Source organism: Salvelinus namaycush, chromosome 10, assembly GCF_016432855.1.
Source record: "Salvelinus namaycush isolate Seneca chromosome 10, SaNama_1.0, whole genome shotgun sequence".
NCBI lineage: Eukaryota > Metazoa > Chordata > Actinopteri > Salmoniformes > Salmonidae > Salvelinus > Salvelinus namaycush.
In genome coordinates this window covers 20,341,642-20,366,642 of record NC_052316.1, presented here as the reverse complement: position 1 = coordinate 20,366,642, position 25,001 = coordinate 20,341,642, and the positions used below count along the sequence as shown (strand labels likewise).

The following is a 25,001-nucleotide window of genomic DNA, read 5'->3' as shown; positions in this document are numbered from 1 at the left end:
TTGCACTAAGTACTAAATGAGGAGTGCCAATAATTATGAACTGTTGATTTTGGTTAAATGTATTTTGTATTAAATAATTGTATGATTTTGGTTGGTTCCATTGAAACATTAATAAAGTACAGTATTTCTCATGTTGGTATTTTGAGTTTCTCTATAATTATATTGTTTATATTTTTTAAAGTATTGTTTGTGCATTGCAAGTCAGTAAGTTGAACCCACTGTATATACAGTGCCTTCGGAAAGTATTCAGACCCCTTGACTTTTCCTAATTTTGTTACGTTACAGCCTTATTCTAAAATTGATTTAAAAAATCCCCCTCATCAACCTACACACAATAACACATAACGACAAAGCAAAAAATGTTTTTTAGAAATGTTTGATTATTTATTACAAATAAAAAACTGAAATATCCCAATTAGATAAGTATTCAAACCCTTTACTTAGTATTTTGTTGAAACACCTTTAGCAGTGATTAAAGCCCAGAGTCTTAGATATGACGCTACAAGCTTAGCACACCTGTATTTGTAGAGTTTCTCCCATTCTTCTCTGCAGATCCTCTCAAGCTGTCAGGTTGGATGGGGAGCGTCGCTGCACAGCTATTTTTAGGTCTCTCCAGAGATGTTCGATTGGGTTCAAGTTCGGGCTCTGGCTGGGCCACTCTAAGACATTCAGAGACTTGTCCCGAAGCCACTCCTGCATTGTCTTGGCTGTGTGCTTAGGGTCATTGTCCTGTTGGAAAGGGAACCTTCGCCCCAGTCTGAGGTCCTGGGTGCTCTGGAGCACTCAGGAACTGCCTGCCTGCCCCACTCAAGTAATACACGATCAAGTGGAGGTTCGGGGAAACTGGACCGTCGGAGACACCGGTCCAGGGGCGGCCAGTAATCCATGCACTGACAGCAAACTAACTCTAATCTAACTAAAGGACCAAGAAAGAATCGACACACCAGTTAAACCTGTCAAAGAGACAACAGAGGTAGTCCACGATCTCAGCAAGGCCCACTCCGTTAGGTCAAAACACATTATATACTGACCACTAAACGAAGAAGAGTTCCGATCGATGCATGTGCGCAAGTGCCAGGGCAATCCTCCACTAGGAGCGCAGACCCGAGACCTTCATGGCGCAAAGATAAAATAAGCTCACTCAACGCTGCAGCACTTGCGCATCCTGATCAAGATATTTGGAGGTAGTAACTTACTTATTGCCATGAAGCATCAATTAAACATCTTTAATAAGAAACAGAAATCCGAGCGGGTTAGGGATTTTTCATCTTAGTTTTTGTCTGTAAGGCTATCAAGATACTCAGCGCCAAAGAGATTAAGAAGTGTCACCAGAAACAAACCATGACTACAGCCACGACGAAGCAGCATGGAGAGGTGAAACTTATCAGCAATGGCAAGAATCATGGAAAAGTATTTGATCCAATACAATATCGTGCGCCATTCTGTTGCGCTCAGCGAAGCAATCATCAAGCGTGCACCTGCCAGTATCCTATGTCAAGACTACGGTTACCAAAATAATAAAGAGTGGCACACTATATATAACCTCCCAAGTAATTTATTGGGTAAATCACCAAAGTTTTGGCATCACTGTGCCTTCTTCAGGACTACGGTAACCACCATGGATTACCGACCCACCATCAGTGCGCATACGACTACTCGCCTGTTTGTCAAACTCAAATAAACCTGTGTCATTGCGCTGCAGAGCACCCTGCCTCGTGCCATACCTGTGCATAATGGTGAGGACTCACACTACTTACTGTTCGTTAGAAGAAGCAGACGCACAAATCCTATGGGGCCTTCGACAGAGCACTTCTCTCAATGTTCTCTGTGGAACATAGATTGACTTCAAGAACCACCAGAGCCATGCCAAAAGTGAGGCATTTCATTGACAAAATGAACAAACTTGTTTACATTTAGAAGTTAGTTATATTTTATTATACTCATTAACAAAGTTAAAGGGTCATGTTAATAATTAGATTGTACTACCTCTGCATACATTTTCTCAGATAACATCAAAGTACCAGATACCCTGTTACCAAGTTTACCCCCTTATAACCATGATACAAAGTCTCATAACCATATTACACTAGCCCTATTGTTAAATGACATAACAGTCCATAACTTAGATTATTCTCTATTATGACCCATGTCCTATAGGATCTCTTCACAGTTGAAAAGAGGAATGTAAAAGGACAGCTGTTAGAGAATAGACAGGGATAATCCTCTGTTTAGATAGTTGCATAGCTTACTGCTCTGAAAAATGTAATGGAAGGGAATTGTGCATAAAACATGTAACTACCATAACCTTTAGAGATGTGTGCCCTCGAGTTAATTTTCTCCCGCAATGATTGTCATGAGCAGATCTTGTAGTGTTGATCATAATTATCTAAGCAGTGTTGTAACGTTCAATAGTAAGCATTGTACCAGTATTTTTCTCTTCCTACAATTAATGGAGCAATAGACCAAAATAATAACAAGCCACTGTGTTATGCATCCGTCAAATCAGTGACCTCACAAATGAATGTGAGCATTGATGGACTAAAAAGTAATGGGAATGAGGATCAGCAACAGTTGAGCTGTGGGATAATACTAAAATATAAGTAAAGAAAGTGTTATAAACTAACTAAAAAATCCCAACCACTGAGAATATGTACATTATGTGAGTGCAGTTCTTTTTTGTAACAGAAACATTTCATGAGGTTGTTAACACAACACAGCTGTACATGACATTAAGAGCAACAGATTTAGTGTGTGGATTCTGTATGTTCCTAAAGGGCCAAGGTTGTAGGATTGTGCAAATAGAATACTGTATGATAGATCACACCATACACAATCAAAACACTGCATCATGCAGTTAAAACAGAACAGCGACTCAAATCATGAACCCCTGTCAACCAAGCTACAATGGAGTGAATACACATGCTAAAAAGTAAATTATCTAAAATGGCTGCATGAAATGTGACCGAATGCTACATTTTTAAGCATGTTTAACAGCTGAACATTTTGTATTACAAAATCATCAATTATTGTTATTTTCATACACAGTATTTTAATTGTAATAAATTAAGGCTTTATTGTATTAATATCCTATTTGCATATTGGATGTAATTAACTGGTCTAAAAAAATGAATTAGTTGAATGGAATCACATAATAGATAAGGAAGTTGACGTGGATAAGAATAAATCTCACTATTCAAGGAATGTCCATTAATAAATATCAGGTAATAGGGAATAGTTGCGGTCCCAGTAGCCAGTGGAGAACAACCAGTCCTGGTAGCCGTTGTGGGGATTCTGACCCTGATGAAACCACCTGGAGATACAGAAGGGATACAGTGAGCATGGGTGTGTAGGGGGTCAGGATTTCATCATGTAATTTTATGAATCAGAGTTAGTATCTACATTACATAAGTGAAAAAAACAGTATGTCTAAAAAGATAATCATGCATTGGTTATGTGTAATAAATAGTCAGTGGGTGTGTATGCAATTATTTCCAATTTGAGATCAGAACTGATGCATGCACAGTATGTATTAGCACCAGTAGATGACGCTACCACACAACAGTTTGACAGTGCAGAGCACATGTAAGGCACACCATAGAAGAGCAAGCAACTCAAACCTGGGGCCAAGGGCAGGGTTTCTTCACATCAAAGCAAAGGTGCAATACAGAGAACATGACAATGGAAGAGAAAAGTAGGACTTTGCATTAGTATAAAGCAGTAAACCAGATACCAAAGGAGAAATTGATTAAATGAAGGGATACCCTATAAAAAAAAATATTGGTGTACATTGAGAATATAACAAATGAAATTGTCAAAACATGTATTTCTCTCAGTCTTACTTTGTTTTCCACTCGTCATCAGATTTGGAACGGGTTTTGCGTGCAGCTCTCTGTTTCTCTTCTAGCCTCTTCTTCTCCTCACTTGCAAGATCTACAAGGAGAACACAAGGGGTTTTCACTGATCTACCTTAGATTAACTGTGCACTCAGTGCTAAATCTACAGCACCAGGTGTCACAGGAAGGCCAAGAAGATCATCAAGGACCTCAGCCACCCGAGCCACAGCCTGTTCACCCCTCTACCATCTAGAAGGCAGAGACAGTACAGGTGCATTAAAGCTGGGACAGCTTCCATCTCCAGACCATCAGACTGTTAAACAGTCATCACTAGCTGGCCTCCGCCCGGTATCCTGCCCTGATCCTTAGAGACTGCTGCCCTATGTACATAGTGTCATTGAACACTGGTCACTTTAATAATGTTTACATACTGTTTTACCCACTTTATATGTATATACTGTATTCTAGGCATGGCTCATCGTATATAACTACTGCTGTACAACCTTTCCTTTTCATATGATCTATACACAGTATATGTATTGTTGCGTCTACTTTTTTGCGCTGTTGTCGATGCCTAACACTGTTTGTACCATGTCTGTGCTGCTGCCATGTTGTGTTGCTACTGTGTTGTTGTTGTGTTGCTACTGTGTTGTTGTTGTGTTGCTACTGTGTTGTTGTTGTGTTGCTACTGTGTTGTTGTTGTGTTGCTACTGTGTTGTTGTTGTGTTGCTGCCATGTTATGGTCTTAGGTCTCTCTTTATGTAGTGTTGTGGTGTCTCTTGTCATGATGTTTGTTTTGTCCTATATTTTTAATCCCAGCCCCCATCCCCAGCAGGAGGCATTTTAACCGGTTTGTTAGGCCGTCATTATAAATAACAATTTGTTCTTAATTGACTTGCCTAGTTAAATAAAAGGTTCAATCAAATAATACAAAATAAAAATGACACACCATTTTTATACATATATATCCAGACTCTGCTATTGATCGTTCTGATGTCTTAATTTCTTGTACATTTTTAAAAATGTTTATTTTTGTATTGTTTTTGTACTGCTAGATATAGAGCTGCACTGTTGGAACCAGAGACATAAGCATTTTACTATCGCTGCGATAACATCTGTAAATCTGTGTACACGACCAATAAACTTTGATTTGAAACCAAGTGTTTGCAGATGATACACAAGCACGTATCCTGATTCTTACCAATATCTCCGTTCTCCATGGCTCGTATGTCTGGCCTCAGCCTGCAGTCTGTCTTTGGGATGAGCCCCTCCATATCCTTATCCAGCTCATTCAGTTGCATGGCAAACGACGTGAAGCTGTACATCTACAAATATACACAAACATTTTGTTTTTCCAGGACTGAATATTTCAATACAAAGCCATGAAGACTGTAAAATTATGCTTTATGATCTTGAGGTTTCTAAGCCTCTGCATCTTTGTATGCTTGAATACACCATCCATCTAAACAGGAGTGTTTTCTTATGTGTCTAACCTCTATAGAGTTTTCTGGTCTTGGGGCTATCCTCCACAGGAGCTGGCTGCCTGGGATCACCTCTACGGTGTCAGCCTCTGGTAGGGGGATCTCCTCCACCTCCTCACCAGAGCCCTGAACAACAGCACAAATGCATTTATCTTTATTTAAATCAGGGAGTCACCATTGGGACCAGGGTCTCTTTGAAGAGGGAGCCCTGCATATATAATTTCATAAAATACATCCAAAATCTAATGCAGGAACACTCCACTGAAGCTCTTCTACTTACAACTGTAAGAGTTGTCATAACACAGTACATTTTAAAATTTTACACTTTCAACATGTTTAACTTGACACCCCAGCACATTACATTCTTGGGATTAACAAAAACCCTCAGGAATGGAGAACTCAAAAGTATTTGTTCGCCATGTAATGGGGATTACATGAGTTTATGGGGTATACACACCCGTTTACATACACACACTTGTTTACATACACACCTGTTTACAGCTTTTCTTTTCCTCTGCCCTCTTCCCACTTCTCTTATGTGCCTCCAATGCAGCAGAATCCACTATGTACATACACTCTGTCCACTTTCCATAGAGAGAACATACCTTCTTTTTGCTTTGCCAAAAACACAAATACTGTCGGTTCAAATACTGCAGACATCACTGACAATATGGCAACATGCTGGAGAAATATGAAAAACGTGAGGTACTTTGATAGGCTGGCTAAATCAAAGCCGCCACAACATTAAAATCATACCTTTTGTCCAGAATGTAGCCTTCAACTTTGTGCAATTCCTTGCCAAAAAGGCCACAGGGTTTGAAATTCAGACAGCATCTTTCTCCAGTTCTGTGAAAAAAAAGCAAAAACACCATTTAATAATTTCCCCTTTCATTTTTGTCATACTTCCTCATTCACACATTGCACTTCCTATCTTAGTCTAAACATGTGAGAGTGTTTCCCTTACTTGTGGTTGAGCACTTCCAAGTTGCCATACTGCTCAATCCACAGTTGCCCCACAATGATGTTGTGGACGCAACATGTTGGGTTTGTCCATGTGTAGGCCTCATTATACCTGGAAGTACAAATAACTCTAAAACAACATGTCTTTGAACAATACATTTTGGCTTCACACAGACAACATGAGAAAACATCACAACTATTGTTAGTGCATGAATGAGCATGCTTACCTGGGCAGCTCCAGTGTGATGATGCCTTTGGGTTCAGCCTCCACGCTCTTGCCCCAGAACTTGAGTTTGGGGTAGATGGAGCCGTGGAACACAAAGTCTTTCTTCAGACCTTCGGCGTGGAACGCACTGACTGGTGGGTGGTGGCTCACCTGCTCTGAGATCAACCTGAACCCCAGGTCTTCTCTGCCAGAGAAAAGGGTGGGGATTGGGAGGGTAAGAGTAGTAACCAATGCTGTAAAATAGCTGGCTCAACACTTCTCATCCTCCAAATAAATCACCAGTCCTAGAGATGTACTCCTCCCTCACTCTTACCTGACCAGTTCGTAGGTCTCTCCCAGTAGCGGGTTGAAGGGTTTTCCAGTTCTCTCCCACTGGGAAGCCACAGCAGAAACAGCAAACGCTGCCACACACTGTCAATGCAAAACAGATTACTTGATGTAGAGACTTTTCATTACTCTTTTTTCCCCTACATGCAGTATGTGTGTTATACAATACCTTTCTATGCTTGTCGCTCTCAATGTGTACCAAAAAGTTGAAAAAATAAATCAATAATCAAACCCGTGTTCCAGATCATTTCTCTTGTGTGTACCTTCATCCTCTCTATGGAGTCAGAGGAGGCGTTGGCCTGGTGGATGAGGTACGTGTGCTCCATGTACTCTGTCAGACGCTGCAGGAAGCTCAGGGGCTCATTAAAAATCACTGGCATGGTAATCTTAGACAGCTCCTGAGAGAGAACAAGAGAAAGAAAGAGAAAACGAGAGCACAAGTAGTTGTACTACGTGATTCCCATCTTCAAACCATTAAATAAGAAATTCTCTTGGAATGAGGAATAAGCAGTTATGCAATGCACCATGGAAAGGTCGCATAATTCAAACATCCCATAGGCTCATCATAGCATAACAAGCTATAGTGAAACAATGAAATGTAATGGTGTAAATGTAAATACTAGTGTATACCGTTTTAAAATGCACACATACATCCTACTCAGAGCATCAATTAGTCCATACAGAACCCAAAAAACCTGAAGCACTGACATTTAATCCGTTACAGTACTGGGCCATAGCTAAACATTGAACAGGATTAGTTTTCATACTAGGTTTCTGTATGTATGTATGTATGTATGTATGTATATATATATCACACATATTACCCTCCTCGGCTACTGAACCACATTCCACATCAGGATCATGACATGCTAGAGCCTGTACATGCTCTAAGCGGTAGCCCAAGAAAAGACACATTGTTGTATAGATGTACGTTACTTACTGAACAAAACATCAGTATAGGATTGACTGAGCTTAATACAGGGACTATTATGGCCACAATAAAGCAGAATGCTAGTTGGTAGCTCACCATGCCAATGCATTTCCTCAGGATACTCCAGATGCTAAAGTCATTTCTGGAGAACATGGGTGCTGGTAAACTTGTTCTGGAGTGAGGGACATCATACACACACACACATAAAAGGTAAATGTACAAATGACACAAGTACCACTGTGCGCTCTGTTGACTTTGACTCTACCCTTATGGTACAGTGATCTGCGTTTCATTGGATTAGACGTGTAACAGATGCTATTTCACTAATGCAGGAGTCATATCTTATTCAGGACAATATAGTCTGCTGAGTGCAACAAAAGCCTTCAGTTTTGTTTCAGGCACGTGCAGAGCGGACTATTGGACTAAGGCCCAGGTCTACAATCAACACCCCTATACAAGGTGTCCAGTAGCCAGCCATGGAAATATCTGCTCCTTGAGGCCTTCACTGCTACTCTATTTATGGTTAGAGTAATTTGACCAACACATGTACATTCATATGAACACCCACATTCAACATAAATTCTTGCTCACACAAAGACAGCGGAAGAAGATAAAAACATGTGGATACTCTAGTTCACACATCCCATTTAGTGAATATGCTATTTAATTCACTTCCTAACTGCCAGTCTGGTTGAGTTTGGCTATTTCAACCACCACAGGTTGTTGTTTTTTCATGTTTCTTTCTTTAAGACACTGAATGAGACCGAGTGGAAAAAGCAATCAAATTAATGGCCATCCCAAGAATCTGCCCTCCACTCCTACACCCTGATCAGCCTCCAGACTGAATGGACCAGTGAACATAGGATCCTACCGAGTTCCGATTACTGCATTACATTGTGACCTCAATGTTTAACTGGTCCTACAGGTTGCTCGGCCTTCTCAATGAGAGCCTTTCTCCTGCCTGGACGGCTCGCTAAATTATTCACTCTGACTGACTTGGCAGGAACAGGGAAAACCCTAAAAATAACCCATAGGTATGATCCTGGCAGTCTAGGAACACAAGTAAACAAGCAGTAAGGTAAAGAACAAGACTTAGCTTCAGGAGCTGGAAGAAACTCCACCTCTGAATTGAGTTAGTTTTAAAAACCACTAATTCATTTTTTACAGAAAGGGTTTCTCTCAAATGGAAAGTCAGGGACAAAATGTTCATTAACAAACAATAAAAATATGACTTTAAAAGTTAAGGTATTGTGCAAAGAGGCAAAGTGACTTTTCTTTCCATGTTTAATCCAAAATCGGAAGCTTCTACCTTCTAGTAAAAACAGCTGTGTAATGTAAACAGGACGTTTGTCTGTGTGTGCTTGGATGTAGGGTGGATGGGATAGAAGCTGGGTGGGTAGGAGGGGTGTGTCAGGGGGGCTCAGCTCACCTGTGCCTCACGATCACATTGGGTTGGGACTCATCCTCATTCTGATGGTGATCCTCTCGAGACATGTTGGTGGGGCTGCTGTGCTCGCTGCTGAACAGGACAGAGCCTTCCTCGTCGAACGAATGGCTGGCCACCGTCTCAAAGCCGCTCAGAGAGTGCTCCGATTCCGAGTCTGAGAGGGAAAGGTATAAGCAGGCATGTTGTAAAGACAGGGACTAGAAATATGAGGGAAAGTGCTATGAATGACTGCATGTCGCTATCGGCAACTGACACTTTTCCCTGAGCCTCCCTAAAGCCCTGAGGGGACAAACCTGATCTCTGGATAGAGTTGCATTTAAAGTGCCCTGAACCAACAGATGAAGGCATCGGTCAATCGATCATTACAAAAATCCTAAATTTCATCAAAGGCCATCTTGTAAAGGACTGTTATAAGCATTTTCAAAGTTGAATACTATATTGTAGGAATGTAGGCATTGCTCAACTGCAACTAAATTGGTGCACACACTACATTCAAACAAGCAAGTCATCTTAGCACAACATGTAAACACAAAGATCATAAAATACATGAACAGCTAAAGGCATCAAGAAAATAATCCGTGTCAAACAGGTGAGACAAGTTCTCTCACTAAATCAATCCGATCGTAAATAAAAACAAGCCATACTCACCAGACACAGCGTCGTGGAAGTCATCCTCACTGAGCGCGCCCTGTGGAGAGGAGCCTGTGACAACGGACTGCTCAAGTTCGTGGTGCTCTGTAGCCAGAGTCTGTAACGCTTCAGACAGGATCTTATTCTTCTCCACCTCCTGCTCCAATTTCAGACTGCGCACCTAAACCACACACACAATAATTAATAATCATACAGTATATGTTTGATGGCACTTCATGGCCTACAAATATCAACACTGAAAAGCAAGTTATAGTATACAGTGAATAGAGTATAGATATCAGCAGAGATCTCTGTACGGATGAGAGGACCTAAATTGTGTAGGTATGTAGACAACAAGATTAGCATACTAACTGATCACTCTTATTACTGTGCTCAGATCAGCAGACAGACATCACAGGGCCAGAGTGAAGCAGTGCTGAGAGGAACAAGACCTGTTTGGCTGTAGTGGAGGACAGGTGCCTGAAACTTGCCATCTCAAATGGCTGTCCAGAGAACATGATCCTCTTGGAACAGAGGAGATCAGATGACCACAATAGGCAAGGAAATGGCCAATTATACATACTAGTTACTTGATCTTCTGTGAAAATACAATACATAAAAATATACTTTTCTAGAACTGTTGATTGTTGAATCCTGGCCACCGACCACTTCCTGTTGCGTGGCACAAGTTTGTTTAGTTTTGATTGTAGTGAGAGCCGTCAACATGTTGTAGCTAGCTCTCCTTCCCCTCTCCCCTTTTCTGTGTCCCAAATGTGTAATTCGCACTCTGACCTGTGAAAGTTTTAGCTAGATAGCTTTCGCTACTAAAAAGGTAGCGAACACTGAGGTATAAGGGTCAAGTGGGGTGTTGTTGAGGTTTGTTAAAACAGGACAACGTGCGTGGATCACTGCTATGAAGGTCTGGCTACATTTCACTTCAGGTAACGTGACCGTGTTATTTGATTAGCTAATATGCTAGCTATCGGTGTCTGAAGGCCAAGCTAAAGCTGTCTATTCTGTTAAAAGCCGTCTATGCCACCCAAAAATAACTGTGCAACAGGAAAATAAATGTGATTGTGGGTTGCTGTAACATCTCTATCTAGTTAGCCAGTAGCTAACTCTTGACTAGCTAACATTTGAATAGCTAATTCTGTGAGACACAATAGCTACATCCATTTATTGTTGTTAAGCTACCATAGCTGCGCTCTGTGCAAACAACTGATATAGCTATAGCTTTTTACCCCCAAAGCTGACGGGGTGGCTTGTCAAGTTAGCGCAAGGTCCATTACTGGGTTAACTAACTAAGTATCATAGAGGACTTGGCTACATTATTTTATAGTATTAGGCTTAACGTTAGACACGGTAGCCAGCTAGATATATTGAAATGCTAGCCCATAATCATAAGCCTAATGTCTCTACTACTACAGTTCAGTTCCATTCCCATGTTTGTGTTGCCGGGGCTGGGGCTTAAACCAGCAACTTTCCAGCTGCTGGTCTACCTCACCAACCTCTGTTTCTCAATCCTGGTCCTGGGGACCCAAAGGGGTGCGCCTTCTTATTTTTGGCTTCACACTACACAGCCCATTCAAATGATTAACATATCTAACGTTGATGATTTGAAACAGATATGTAGTGGTAAGGCAAAAACAAAAATGTGCACCCCTTTGGGCCCCTAGGACCAGGAAACACTGACTACTACAGGAGCAATGAATACGTGTGGTGCCATGACTACAATGGTTCAAGCCCAGGATGACAAAAAAAAAAATGGGTATGGAATTGAACTGGCAGCTGGAAGGATTCCTTGTACCATCTCCTGCCATTGTGTCCTTGAGAAAGGCACTTAAACACCCCCCCACCACACACACACACAATTGCTCACCACCTAGGGGTGCTGCACTGCAGGGTGTTGGGAAAAGCAGAAGACACATTTCTGTTCTAACCAGTGGACGATAAAGTGTCTATTCTGTTCTTGTCACAAGATGACTCAAGATCTCTACACCCACACTGCTGTTGTCTCTACTGCACATGGATTCCTTGTATTGTACTACACTGCCATTACGCTATGTTTGGATACTATTTAATTGTGCTATGTAAATTATTCTGCATCTTCAGAACAAAAACTTTTAGTTCATTACTATGCCTATTATTACTATGAGTATTAATGTGAATTTGTTTATTTTTATTAGTCTCAAATGATGTGATGGCCTGTCTCATGCTACCACTAGAGTGAGAGCACCGCCAGCATTCAAAAGTGACCAAAACATCAGCCAGGAAGCATAGGAACTGAGAAGTGGTCTGTGGTCACCACCTGCAGAATCACTCCTTTTTTGGGGGTGTCTTGCTAATTGCCTATAATTTCCACCTTTTGTCTATTCCATTTGCACAACAGCATGTGGAATTTATTGTCAATCAGTGTTGCTTCCTAAGTGGACAGTTTGATTTCACAGAAGTGTGATTGACTTGGAGTTACATTGTGTTGTTTAAGTGTTCCCTTTATTTTTTTGAGCAGTGTATATATATATATATCCCCTTTAGGCGGAGTCTCCTCCTTTTCAATAAACATTACATCTGTGTTGCTAGGCAGGAAATTAAGTGACATGGGTAATAAACTGTTCCTTCTCCCTTCATGTGACCTGACCTCGGCCCCATTCCTCACTAATCCACCCTTATCAGTGACCGTAACCATGCGATTGCCTTTCCCCTTACTTAGTAGCCCATGGCTCATATCCACCCTTAATTGAACCCACCATATACATTCCTCCTACATTTAACCCTTCAATTCTAGTGTAGCAAGTATTTCAAATTACAACCCAACAGAACACATTCACCACATGACCCTGTGATAGAAGCCGGAGAGATTGCTCTCTTTGACAGCTCAAATATTACAAGTTCAACTCAAAATGATTCAACTCTAAATAATTATTATAGTTCCAATGCATTGCACAGTCACTTATAATTATGTGATTGTTGAGACCTATAATACAACACATCCTGAGCTGAAATAGACATTAGCACCACAGTAACAGTCTGGGAAGCCATGGGACACTCTGTAAAGTGGTAACAATGGTTGGCCCCTGACAACTGTGACATCCTACACAGTTTGGTTGATAATCTAGATTAATAATCCATCATAGCAGTAGCAATCCATTTGCCTGCCAGATCACATTTATTAGGCCTACACCCGGATGCTCATTTCACCTTTGCCACACAATCATAGGTTAGGATGAGAATAGTAAAATAATGCAGATAAGCTCTTATTAAAATGCCAATTCAATTGCACATAAACATTTACTGTACATAACCAGCCAAGACTTAGGTGTAACACAGAAAAAAACAACATCTATCTATTCTCTACTTTATCTCTCCTGCATGTTTAGCGAGTCAAAACATCAGATATAATGTACAGTATGATGTAAATGCATGTGGACACATATCAAATTGTGCCTCATTAATAGCCCCAATGTTCTCCATCCCTATTCTGGAGCTCAACTCCGTTATATACTGGAACTCAACTTGATTCTCTCTGTGCAAATCAAATGTTTGTAAACCACAGATTCTACTCTCATAGCACTGGGAAATGGGACACTTTGCGTTTTTGTGAGGCTGCGTGTATGCGAAATACCTCTGAATCTTTGTCCTCAGAGTATATCCTCTGTAATCAAGTGACTTTGTGAGCGATTATCGGTAGTAAAAACAAAGTCTATTGGCAGAGCAACGAAGTTAGTTGACACAGAAGTGAAGTGACGTACCCCATCCTGTCTGGAGAAGAGGCTGAGGCAGTGGTTGAGATGAGAGTAGGTCTCACTGGACAGCTCACACACCTCCTTCATCTTCTGCAGCATCACGGACGGCAGCTCTGGGGGACAAACAAGACCACAGGACATTTTAGTGGTGTTCTGAGAGAACAGTCAAATAGTGTTTGTAACGGTAACATAAAATGTACCACTAAAGTCTTGTCGGCTGAATTCAGACTAAATTTTAAAGGGCTATCGTTGCATCCTAGTCTTACCCTAAAGATGGGTCAATTGGTTTAGGCACGAGCTTCTATTGGAAGTGAAATACAATGAAAAGTGCAATTACATTTGACATTTATGCTATGAATGAGGGTATTGTACTACATGTCTGTGGCAATGGAGTTCCAATGAAAGGAAAGGCTTTACTCTCAGCAAGTCCATCTTCTTTCACCAAGGAGAGGAATGCTCCAACCTCCTTCTCCAGCTTCTGGTGACAAGCTTCAGCTGACTGCCAGGGAGGAGGCGAAAGAAAGAAAGAGGGGAAACGCATGACAACCATACTTAAAGGCATACTGCAACATTTGTATGTCTCTGCATGCAGTATGAAGGAAGTTAGAGAAGGTTACCAGCCACTGCTAACTAGCATTAGCGCAATGACAGGAAGTCTACAGGTACGCTAGCGTTAACTGTGAATATTAATGATCTTAAGATTCCCCATTACATGTAAAAAAAATATAGCAGAAGCAGAATTTACATTTTGACCATGAGAGGATGGAGGTGTGAGGAGAGACAGCAAGAGAGAAATAGCAACCATCAGATAAACAGGTTGTAGACTGGTATGTTACCTGTAATGATTCCGTCAGCTCTCCCACACTCAAGACTTCTTCCTCATCCTCCTCGCTGCCCTGATCCTGAGAGCAGTAGTGTGTACTGTAGGCAGAGTGTTCCTCCATAGCATCCATCCACCTCTGCAGGACAGAACAAACATGCACTCATCTGAGCTGCACGATGGACTTAAGTACACTGTACTGTGCTGCTGCATGTTCTGCTCTTAGGCTAATAATTGGGCTCTCACATGACTTATGACAGGGGGAAAATTAGGTTATGAGAATAGCGTAATTTGTTGTCTGCGCGTATGTCAGACTGTTTGTAGGTTTATTCAAATGTAGGCTGTTTTTTTCTAACACAAAATAATGTTTGTTTGAAAAAAAAAAAAGGATGTTCCTTAACTTATGAAAGCTATAGAAAAAAACTGAAGCAATGAAAAGCAGTATTGATGATATACAGTGCATTCGGAAAGCATTTAGACCCCTTCCCTTTTTCCACATTGTTACATCACAGCCTTATTCTAAAATGGATTAAATTACTACACACAATACACCATAATGACAAAGCGAAAACAGGTTAAGATATTTTTTTGCACATTTATATTTTTTTTAAACCTCATTTACATAAGTATTCAGACCCTTTGCTATGAGACTTGAAATTGAAATCAGGTGCATCCTGTTTCCATTGATCATCCTTGAGATGTTTCTACAAATTGATTGGACATGATTTGGAAAGGCACACACCTGTCTATATAAGGTCCCACAGGTGACAGTGCATGTCAGAGCAAAAGCCAAGCCATGAGGTTTGAAGGAATTGTACGTATCGCCACCGAGACAGGATGATGTCGAGCCACAGATCTGGAAAAGGGTACCAAAAACATTCTGCAGCATTGAAGCTCCCCAAAAACACAGTGGCCTCCATCATTCTTAAATGGAAGAAGTTTGGAACCACTAACTCTTCCTAGAGCTGGCTGCCCCACCAAACTTAGTAATCGGAGGAGAAGTGCCTTGGTCAGGGAGGTGACCAAGAACCCAATGGTCACTGACAGAGCTCCAGAGTTCATCTGTGGAGATGGGAGAACCTTCCAGAAGGACAACCATCTCTGCAGCACTCCACTAATCAGGCCTTTATGGTAGAGTGGCCAAATGGAAGCCACTCCTCAGTAAAAGGCACATGACAGCCCGCTTAGAGTTTGCCAAAAGGCACCTAAAGGATTCAGACCATGAGAAACAAGATTTTCTGGTCTGATAAAAACCAAGATATTGGCCTGAATGTCAAGCGTCACATCTGGAGGAAACCTGGCACCATCTCTATGGTGAAGACCTCAGGAGGCTGAAGAAATTCGGCTTGTCACCAAAAGCACTCACAAACTTCTACAGCTGCACAATCGAGAGCATCCTGTCAGGCTGTATCACCGCCTGGTACGGCAACTGCTCCACCCACAACCGTAAGGCTCTCCAGAGGGTAGTGAGGTCTGCACAACGCATCACCGGGGGCAAACTACCTGCCCTCCAGGACACCTACACCACCCGATGTCACAGGAAGGCCATAAAGATCAAAGACAACAACCACCCGAGCCACTGCCTGTTCACCCCGCTATCATCCAGAAGGCGAGGTCAGTACAGGTGCATCAAAGCAGGGACCGAGAGACTGAAAAACAGCTTCTATCTCAAGGCCATCAGACTGTTAAACAGCCACCACTAACATTTAGTGGCCGCTGCCAACATACTGACTCAACTCCAGCCACTTTAATAACGGGAATTGATGGAAATTATGTAAAAATGTATCACTAGCCACTTTAAACAATGCCACTTAATATAATGTTTACATACCCTACATTACTCGTCTCATATGTATATACTGTACTCTATACCATCTACTGCATCTTGCCTATGCCGTTCTGTACCATCACTCATTCATATATCTTTATGTACATATTGTTTATCCCTTTACACTTGTGTGTATAAGGTAGTAGTTGTGGAATTGTTAGGTTAGCTTACTTGTTGGTTATTACCGCATTGTCGGAACTAGAAGCACAAGCATTTCGCTACACTCGCATTAACATCTGCTAACCATGTGTATGTGACAAATAAAATTTGATTTGATTTGAAGCATGGTGGTGGCAGCATCATCATGCTGTGGGGATGCTTTTCAGCGGCAGGGACTGGACGTCTTGTCAGGATCGAGGGAAAGATGAACGGAGCAAAGTACAGAGAGATACTTGATGAAAACCTGCTCCAGAGCGCTCAGGACCTCAGTCTGGGGGCAAAGGTTCACCTTCCAACAGGACAACAACTAAGTACACAGCCAAGACAACGCAGGAGTGGCTTCGGGACAAGTCTCAGTGTCCTTGAATGGCCCAGCCAGAGCCCGGACTTTCTGGAAACCTGAAAATAGCTGTGCACCGACGCTCCACATCCAACCTGACAGATCTTGAGATGATCTGCAGAGAAGAATGGGAGAAACACCAAATACAGGAGTGCCAAGCTTGTAGTGCCATACCCAAGAAGACTCAAGGCTGTAATCGCTGCTAAAGGTGCTTCAACAAAGTACTGAGTAAAGGGTCTTAATACTTATGTAAATGTAACATTTCAGTTACTTTTTTTGCTATACATTTGAAAGAAATTCTAAAAACCTGTTTTTGCTTTGTCTTTATGGGGTAGTGTGTGTAGATTGATGAGGGGGGAAACTATTTCAGCAATTTTAGAATAAGGCTGTAACGTAACAAAATGTGGAAAAAGTCAGGGGTCTGAATACTTCGATTGCACTGTAGAGAGATACTTGATGAAAACCTGCTCCAGAGCGCTCAGGACCTCAGTCTGGGGGCAAAGGTTCACCTTCCAACAGGACAACAACTAAGTACACAGCCAAGACAACGCAGGAGTGGCTTCGGGACAAGTCTCAGTGTCCTTGAATGGCCCAGCCAGAGCCCGGACTTTCTGGAAACCTGAAAATAGCTGTGCACCGACGCTCCACATCCAACCTGACAGATCTTGAGATGATCTGCAGAGAAGAATGGGAGAAACACCAAATACAGGAGTGCCAAGCTTGTAGTGCCATACCCAAGAAGACTCAAGGCTGTAATCGCTGCTAAAGGTGCTTCAACAAAGTACTGAGTAAAGGGTCTTAATACTTATGTAAATGTAACATTTCAGTTACTTTTTTTGCTATACATTTGAAAGAAATTCTAAAAACCTGTTTTTGCTTTGTCTTTATGGGGTAGTGTGTGTAGATTGATGAGGGGGGAAACTATTTCAGCAATTTTAGAATAAGGCTGTAACGTAACAAAATGTGGAAAAAGTCAGGGGTCTGAATACTTCGATTGCACTGTAGAAAAATATTTCAGTAAAACAAACTACATCTTACTTTTCTTGTTGCCTCAGGGTCATTCTTGGGAGACACTTTGAAATGATGCACACTGTCATCGAAGCACTTGAGTGTGAAAAAGCAGTTGTCTCTAGCTTTGATCTGAAAAATAAATGGTAAAACACAATGTCATATTCTACCCTAATATTCCAGTAAATACTGTCACCATGTTAAATCTGATGAGAGAACAAACAATCAAGGCCTACCAAACAATGGGCTTGGGTCAGGGGCTTACAGCCTTGTCTTCGGACATTAGCAGCTGCATCCAACCTTAGGAGGCAGACAGAGAGAGAGAGAGAAAGAAAGAATAGGTGTAAGAATCTAGTGTGGGTCAAAGGTGTCCTTTAGCAGTTGAATCGAACTTAAGATTCACTTCTGCTGTTGAAATTATTGTACCAATCATAGAACATCAGGAAGAGGTTCAAATGACCAAGCTTGTGTCTAAGGAAGGAGAGAGAGCACCTACTGTTTAGAGTACCAGGACAGAACCCCATCTTGGAGGACCACCCAGTAGGAACGCCAGCCTAAAAACCGGGAACTCTGACAGAAGGGTCAGGACAAGTTTGTGTTTATAAGTCAAAAATCATGTACATAAAAATGTTATCAAGTGATAATAAACTTTTCAATGTTGACAACATGACAGTGAAAATAGTAGAATCATCTGCAAACAACTGTACCTTCCAAAGGGCTCCTTCAAACATCTGGACATGGTGAGTCATACCCTTTGAGAGACAAGTTTAGAGACAACATTTGTAATGGTTGCTTTCTCCAACAACATAATGTGCGGTCAAGTCAGACTTCAATCATTTTCTTACAAAACAAATCACTTTAGCACTCACTTTTTGAATATTGCCTTCCAGAATCTGCTTTATCTCTGTGTTGTTTGCAAGGTCAAACACAGTCTGATCTGTGCACAAGTCAAAGAAAAGGAATCATTATACAGAAAACTATACCAGAACACTGGCACGGATGTTAAAATAACCAACATGAAACTTCTAAGTATGTACCCTTTCATCTACTGACTGAGCCCATCTTTACCATTTTTATTCTTGATGTTGGGGCTAGCACCTTTCTTTAGCAGTTTCAGGGCACATAGCTTCTGACCACGGTAGGCAGCGCAGTGCAGTGGGGTGTTACCCAAGAGATCACAGCAGTTAATGTCTGGAGGCTTTTTCCTGTTAAGCTAAAACAAGAGTGACAAAGAGAGCCTGTTGGGTAAAAAGACAAAACCGAGAAGGATATGTTTCTTATCATATACTGAGAGAAAAGTTATTATTTCGAAATTGGTAAAGTAACAGATAGTGTGGACCCAAACTTTGTATTGAACACGAGTCAAGCGCTCACCAATTGTGACAGGGTAGAAAGGTCTCCCTCTCTCGCTGCCTCTAAAAGCTCTTCTTCTAGTTTTCGCTCCTCTGTTCTCTCCGCCGCTGAATGGATTGAGAAAGAATTCATGCTATAATTGACTCAAAGATTTGTAACAAACACTGATTCAGGTGCTTCTTTTTGGCCAACATAAAATAAATTTAAACTATTCTGAATATGTTACGGACATATTACACTGTTATTAATATGTTATGAACATTCACTTACCTCCCAGCATGTTTTTGATATCCCCATTCTGAGTGACATCTTTAGGAATCTGTGCTGTTCCATTGATGACAGTGGCACATGCATCATAGCTTAGCAGCAGCATGACAACCTCCTGAACATTGCATAATTGAGTTACTGGTTGAGTGAATGAATAAACGCATGCATGGAATTCAACAGCCAATATCAAAAAGTCAAACATGCATATAAAATGAAAAATAAACTCAAATAAAGACAGACAGACATCAAAATGTTTTGTACAATTTGGTACCTTCCTTCCGGTGAAGGCAGCTTTGTGCAGTGGTGTGTCTCCTACATTATTTGGCAAATTAACATCTGCTCCTGCCTGCAGGGAATATCCAACACACGTACACACATTAATTCTGCAAAATATATATGTTTTAAAAACAATCATCCATCTCTTAATTAAAAATAGACACTTCTTACTGTACCTTGAGTAATTCCTCCACCACTGCTCTGTGTCCAAAGTAACAGGCCAGGTGGAGAGGCGTCCATCCCAGGTTAGACTTACTCTTACCTGAGGACAGATTAGACACTCAAATTTCTGCCTAGCATTCCTGTGTAGATAGATAACAGTAAGTGCAACCATCCTGCAGGGTTATGCCCCTGGGCCTAAAGTTAGCTAAACCCTTTTTCTAGACCAACAACGTATATAAATTAGACTCAGTCAAATTCCTCAATACTGTTGTATACTAATGAAGAGCTTCACTCATTCAAATAACTGACCAGCAGCAAGCAACTACTTCATGTTACCTTTGCAGTTGATGTTGATGTTGGCCTCTTCTTTAATCTTGGACATGAGAAGCTTCTGGATGCCTGCAAGATTCCCATTTCTGGCATGACGCAGAAACTGGTCTTCTGGATCCAGATCCTCCATAGATGACTGAATAAGAAGATCACAGCACTGAAAGACTAAGATTTAGGCTACTACTCCTAATACTGATATACATTGCACATTCAACCAAACAACTGAAAATCAGATCTACTCTAAGACTAATTAAGATCATACAGTAAATTAAAAATGTAAGGTGGTCAGTTCCACTTCGGTCAAATGTAGCTTCTCTACAACAGTGTGAGGGAAATTCATTATCTAGGCTTTTCCAGCAATCAGACAGCAGCACCATACATACAGTACACACATTGTTACTCTCAAGACACAAATTACTTGAGCTTTAATCATGGACAAAAATGTGTCTAGTTCTTCACTTGGATTGCAGAAGTAAAGCAAGATTAAAGTTGCCACATTTGGAAACATGTAGATTACCTAATGCATTGTAAGGCCTATTTGGTCTAAAAGGAACATTTCTAAATGAAAGATGTAAGTGGAAATTACCTAAGTGGACAAGGAAACAACACAAATAGAAAAGGTTTCCGTCACCACACTAGACATGCAAGAAAAATCGTAAGCATACAGTTTCCTTATCGTACACCACAAATAACATGTCTGGGATGCACCAGGGTGGGATGTGGCTATAAAAATCTTGCTTCATATACTCTGCTGAAATGTTGCAAAGACAATCTGTCATACAATTATTTCTTTATTGAATGAAATCGGAAAGTTGCAGTAGGAACATGCAAGCAGGTTTGCCTATGATTCCTATGTGTACATACAGTGGAGTCAAATTGACACCCTTGATAAACATGAGAAAAAAATGACTGTATAAATTAAAATCATTCATATACTGAGCTATATTGTATGTTCAAAACATTTGGGAAATAATAATATTTTATACTAATACAATTGCTCAGAGAATTAGATTTAGTTTAAAAAGTAATATTTTCTTCCTCAAAAGGTAGGAGCCAAAATGATTGACAGCCCTTATTTCAATACCTTTCAATTAGAGGTCGACCAATTATGATTTTTCAACGCCGATAACTGGAGGACCAAAAAAAGCCGATACCGATTAATCGGCCGATTTATTTATATATAATAATGACAATTACAACAATACTGAATGAACACTTATTTTAACTTAATATAATACATCAATAAAATCAATTTAGTCTCATAATGAAACATGTTCAATTTGGTTTAAATAATGCAAAAACAAAGTGTTGGAGAAGTAAAAGTGCAATTTGTGCCATGTAAGAAAGCTAACATTTAAGTTCCTTGCTCAGAACATGAGAACATATGAAAGCTGGTGGTTCCTTTTAACATGAGTCTTCAATATTCCCAGGTAAGAAGTTTTAGGTTGTAGATATTATAGGACTATTTCTCTCTATACCATTTGTATTTCATATACCTTTGACTATTGGATGTTCTAATAGGTACTTTAGTATTGCCAGCCTAATCTCTGGAGTTGATAGGCTGGAAGTCATAAACATCGCAATGCTTGAAGAAGTAAAGTAAAGCAGTAAAGTGCTGTTTGAATGAATGCTTACGAGCCTGCTGCTGCCTACCACTGCTCAGTCAGACTGCTCTATCAAATCATAGACTTAATTATAATATAATAACACACAGAAATACGAGCCTTAGGTCATTAATATGGTCAAATCCGGAAACTATCATTTTGAAAACAAAACGTCTATTCTTTCAGTGAAATACAGAACCGTTCCGTATTTTATCGAACGGGTGGCAACCCTAAGTCTAAATATTGCGGTTACATTGCACAACCTTCAATGTTATGTCATAATTACGTAAAATTCTGGCAAATTAGTTCGCAACGAGCCAGGCGGCCCAAACTGCTGCATATACCCTGACTCTGTTGCACAGAACAAGAGAAGTGACACAATTTCCCTAGTTAAAAGAAATTCATGTTAGCAGGCAATATTAACTAAATATGCAGGTTTAAAAAATACATACTTGTGTATTGATTTTAAGAAAGGTGTTGATGTTTATGGTTAGGTACACATTGGTGCAACGACAGTGCTTTTTTTATGAATGCGCTTGTTAAATCACCCGTTTGGCGAAGTAGGCTGTGATTCAATGATATATTAACAGGCACCGCATCAATTATATGCAACGCAGGACAAGCTAGATAAACTAATAATATCATCAACAATGTGTAGTTAACTAGTGATTATGTTAAGATTGATTGTTCTTTATAAGATACGTTTAATGCTAGCTAGCACCTTACCGTGGCTCCTTGCTGCACTCGCATAACAGGTAGTTAGCCTGCCACGCAGTCTCCTCGTAGAGTGCAATGTAATCGGCCATGATCGGTGTCCAAAAATGCAGATTACCGATTGTTATGAAAACTTGAAATCGGCCCTAATTAAAATCGGCAATTCCGATTAAATCGGTTGACCTCTACTTTCAATACCTCAACTTCAGCCTTTTTCTAAAATGTTTTATGAGTTGGAGAACACATTGGGTGGGATCTTTTGCCATTCCGCCATAGAGAATCATTCCAGATCCTTGAGATCCCTTATCTGCACTTATAGACTGCCCTCTTCAATTCAAAGCAAAGGTTTTCAATGGTGTTCAAGTCCGGAATATGAGATGGCCATTAACAATTTATTTGTGGATTTTGATGAGTGCTTGGGGTTATTGTCTTGCTGGAAGATCCACTAGCCTCCCGGCAGAGGCAACCTAGTTTTTGGCTAAAATGTCCTGGTACTGGGTAAAGTTCATGATGCCGTTGACCTTAACAAGGGCCCCAGGACCAGTGTAAGCAAGAAAGCCCCATAACATCAAAGATACAGCACCATATTTTACAGTAGGTAAGCTTATGGGGATCTTTTCTGCTTATGCATTTCGATGCCAAACCCACCACTGGTGTACGTGGCCAAAGAGCTCTATTTTCATGTCTTCTGACCAAAGCACCGGTTCCAATCCAAGTGCCAAGGCCATTCAGCAAACTGCAGGCATTTACATTTGTTGGATGACATGAAAACAGAGCTTATTGGTCACAAACACCAGTGGTGGATTTGGCATCGAAATGAGAATGCGTGAGCAGAAAAGAACCCCATACCTACTGTAAAATATGGTGATGGATCTTTGATGTTATGGTGCCATTTTTAAATGGTTAATTGGCCACATAAATCTACATTTTGCAAGATCCATCTCAGTCTCCGGACTTGAAACGCATTGAAAACCTGTGGTTTGAACTGAAGATGGCAGTCCATAAGCACAGACAAGGATATCAAGGATCTGGAAGGATTCTGTACTGAGGAATGGTCTAAGATCCCTCCCAATATATTCTCCAACTCATAAAACATTTTAGAAATAGGCTCATTGCCATTATCCTCGCAAGGTGAGGAATTGAAAACAGGGGTCTCAATCATTTTGACCCATACCTTTTTGAGAATTTTTTTAAACTAATAAAAATAAAAAATAAATCTGTCTATGAGCAAGTTTATTAATTAGAATAAATGATTTTTGCATACAATATAGTTCAGTATTTTAATTATATTTTATACAACAATTTTTACTCACCTTCATCAAGGATGTCAATTTCAGAACCCACTATACAGCAATTCAGCTTCTAGGCTTACAGTTAAATTTTTTTCTAAACCAACAATGTAAAAATAAAACATTATTATTTCTGTCATCCCCTGGTTGAGCCATCTCACCACTGGTAAATGTAACATTCTAGAAATGAAAAAAAACATCGGCCTATCTTGTGACATCCTTGATTGAACCGCAAGATTATGAGAAGCCATTACTTAGCAAAACTAAGTATGTGACTAAATAGCTGATTTCAAATTTCCTGAAATTATCACAGGTGTTTGATAGACAAAACGTCTAGATGGGTCAATTTGATTGGAGTAGCCAATGGGATGTGTTTGAAATGTTATCTGAAATGTTTAGGCTACAACATCATGATGTTTGCAAGAGGACACAAGACATTAGGGGAAATAAACTCCCCACATGAACACCAATTTTTTTCATCACGTCACACAATGGGCAACCTGAAAAGATAAATAGATATATTTGTGAACAAATATTACTGCTGATAAGATTAATTCCCTAATTGACAGAAATCGTGAATGAGATTGAAAGGTCAAGTGGTCGTGTTCAGTACGGAGACAACGTTTATGAACGAAGTGACACGTTTTGCCTACTAAATACGACCCAGATGGTTTCAGAACATTATTGGTTACCTTAGGACTATTAACACCAACACTGGCCACAAACATGAAGACATGTAATGAAAGATACACAATTCAAAGAAAAACTAAATATGAACTAACCGTAAAAATCGTTCAGCGGGTGTCCTTCAGCCGGGGGATTGTTTTCGCAGTCTTTGCTGCTCAACTTCTCCTGGAGTAGGCTAGTTTTTCATTAGCATGTGATTTTCTAATCCCTCGGTTGGAACTCTTCCTGTTTTTGTGCGCTCTCGGGTGAAAGTGTTTCGCAATACGCATAAACTAACTACATCACAAGTCAGATCAGCAGGCCACATAGTTGGGAACTGTATCAAGCATCCTGCATTTCAGCCTTTAATTACAACGACAATTGATAAACGCCAACTGCGAGCGTGTCACACATCTATGTTTACAGTGATCAGCTGATCTAAGGTATTCACGATGTGCACGCGCACTTGTCCCGGGAAAGTGTTGCATTATCAAAAATGCTCCTCTGATTACATTAATTTGATATTATTACTACTGTACCCTATGTAAATCATAGACCTATTTCTACTCAAATTGTATAGCCTAGTACAATGCATGTGTTATTCTTC

The 25,001-nt window shown here is 40.5% G+C and overlaps 1 protein-coding gene across 5 annotated transcripts in view; it reads right to left on the bottom strand.

The window, feature by feature from the left end:
- Positions 1 to 1,894: 1,894 nt before the first annotated feature.
- Positions 1,895 to 25,001, bottom strand: part of osbpl1a (oxysterol binding protein-like 1A) — a 24,410-nt gene continuing 1,303 nt past the window's right edge. For 2 of the 5 annotated variants that reach the window (XM_039002486.1, XM_039002484.1), the window contains exons 2-29: positions 20,128 to 20,257; positions 19,806 to 19,891; positions 19,625 to 19,699; positions 19,357 to 19,468; positions 19,108 to 19,193; positions 18,802 to 18,946; positions 18,603 to 18,670; positions 18,441 to 18,485; positions 18,230 to 18,303; positions 17,970 to 18,033; positions 17,764 to 17,865; positions 14,415 to 14,537; positions 13,996 to 14,077; positions 13,585 to 13,691; positions 9,854 to 10,016; positions 9,188 to 9,359; positions 7,855 to 7,930; positions 7,091 to 7,225; positions 6,814 to 6,911; positions 6,502 to 6,684; positions 6,279 to 6,386; positions 6,071 to 6,160; positions 5,806 to 5,929; positions 5,327 to 5,440; positions 5,035 to 5,158; positions 3,840 to 3,930; positions 3,618 to 3,638; positions 1,895 to 3,310 (exon numbers count right to left, since the gene is read on the bottom strand). In XM_039002486.1, coding sequence (XP_038858414.1) covers positions 3,208 to 3,310; positions 3,618 to 3,638; positions 3,840 to 3,930; positions 5,035 to 5,158; positions 5,327 to 5,440; positions 5,806 to 5,929; positions 6,071 to 6,160; positions 6,279 to 6,386; positions 6,502 to 6,684; positions 6,814 to 6,911; positions 7,091 to 7,225; positions 7,855 to 7,930; positions 9,188 to 9,359; positions 9,854 to 10,016; positions 13,585 to 13,691; positions 13,996 to 14,077; positions 14,415 to 14,537; positions 17,764 to 17,865; positions 17,970 to 18,033; positions 18,230 to 18,303; positions 18,441 to 18,485; positions 18,603 to 18,670; positions 18,802 to 18,946; positions 19,108 to 19,193; positions 19,357 to 19,468; positions 19,625 to 19,699; positions 19,806 to 19,891; positions 20,128 to 20,251 — 2,895 coding nt within the window. In that variant the 5' untranslated portion in view covers positions 20,252 to 20,257 and the 3' untranslated portion in view covers positions 1,895 to 3,207. Of the gene's footprint in view, positions 3,311 to 3,617; positions 3,639 to 3,839; positions 3,931 to 5,034; positions 5,159 to 5,326; positions 5,441 to 5,805; positions 5,930 to 6,070; positions 6,161 to 6,278; positions 6,387 to 6,501; positions 6,685 to 6,813; positions 6,912 to 7,090; positions 7,226 to 7,854; positions 7,931 to 9,187; positions 9,360 to 9,853; positions 10,017 to 13,584; positions 13,692 to 13,995; positions 14,078 to 14,414; positions 14,538 to 17,763; positions 17,866 to 17,969; positions 18,034 to 18,229; positions 18,304 to 18,440; positions 18,486 to 18,602; positions 18,671 to 18,801; positions 18,947 to 19,107; positions 19,194 to 19,356; positions 19,469 to 19,624; positions 19,700 to 19,805; positions 19,892 to 20,127; positions 20,258 to 24,510; positions 24,991 to 25,001 lie in introns of those variants that run through there. The other 3 variants (XM_039002485.1, XM_039002487.1, XR_005477641.1) reach the window with 3 other exon arrangements.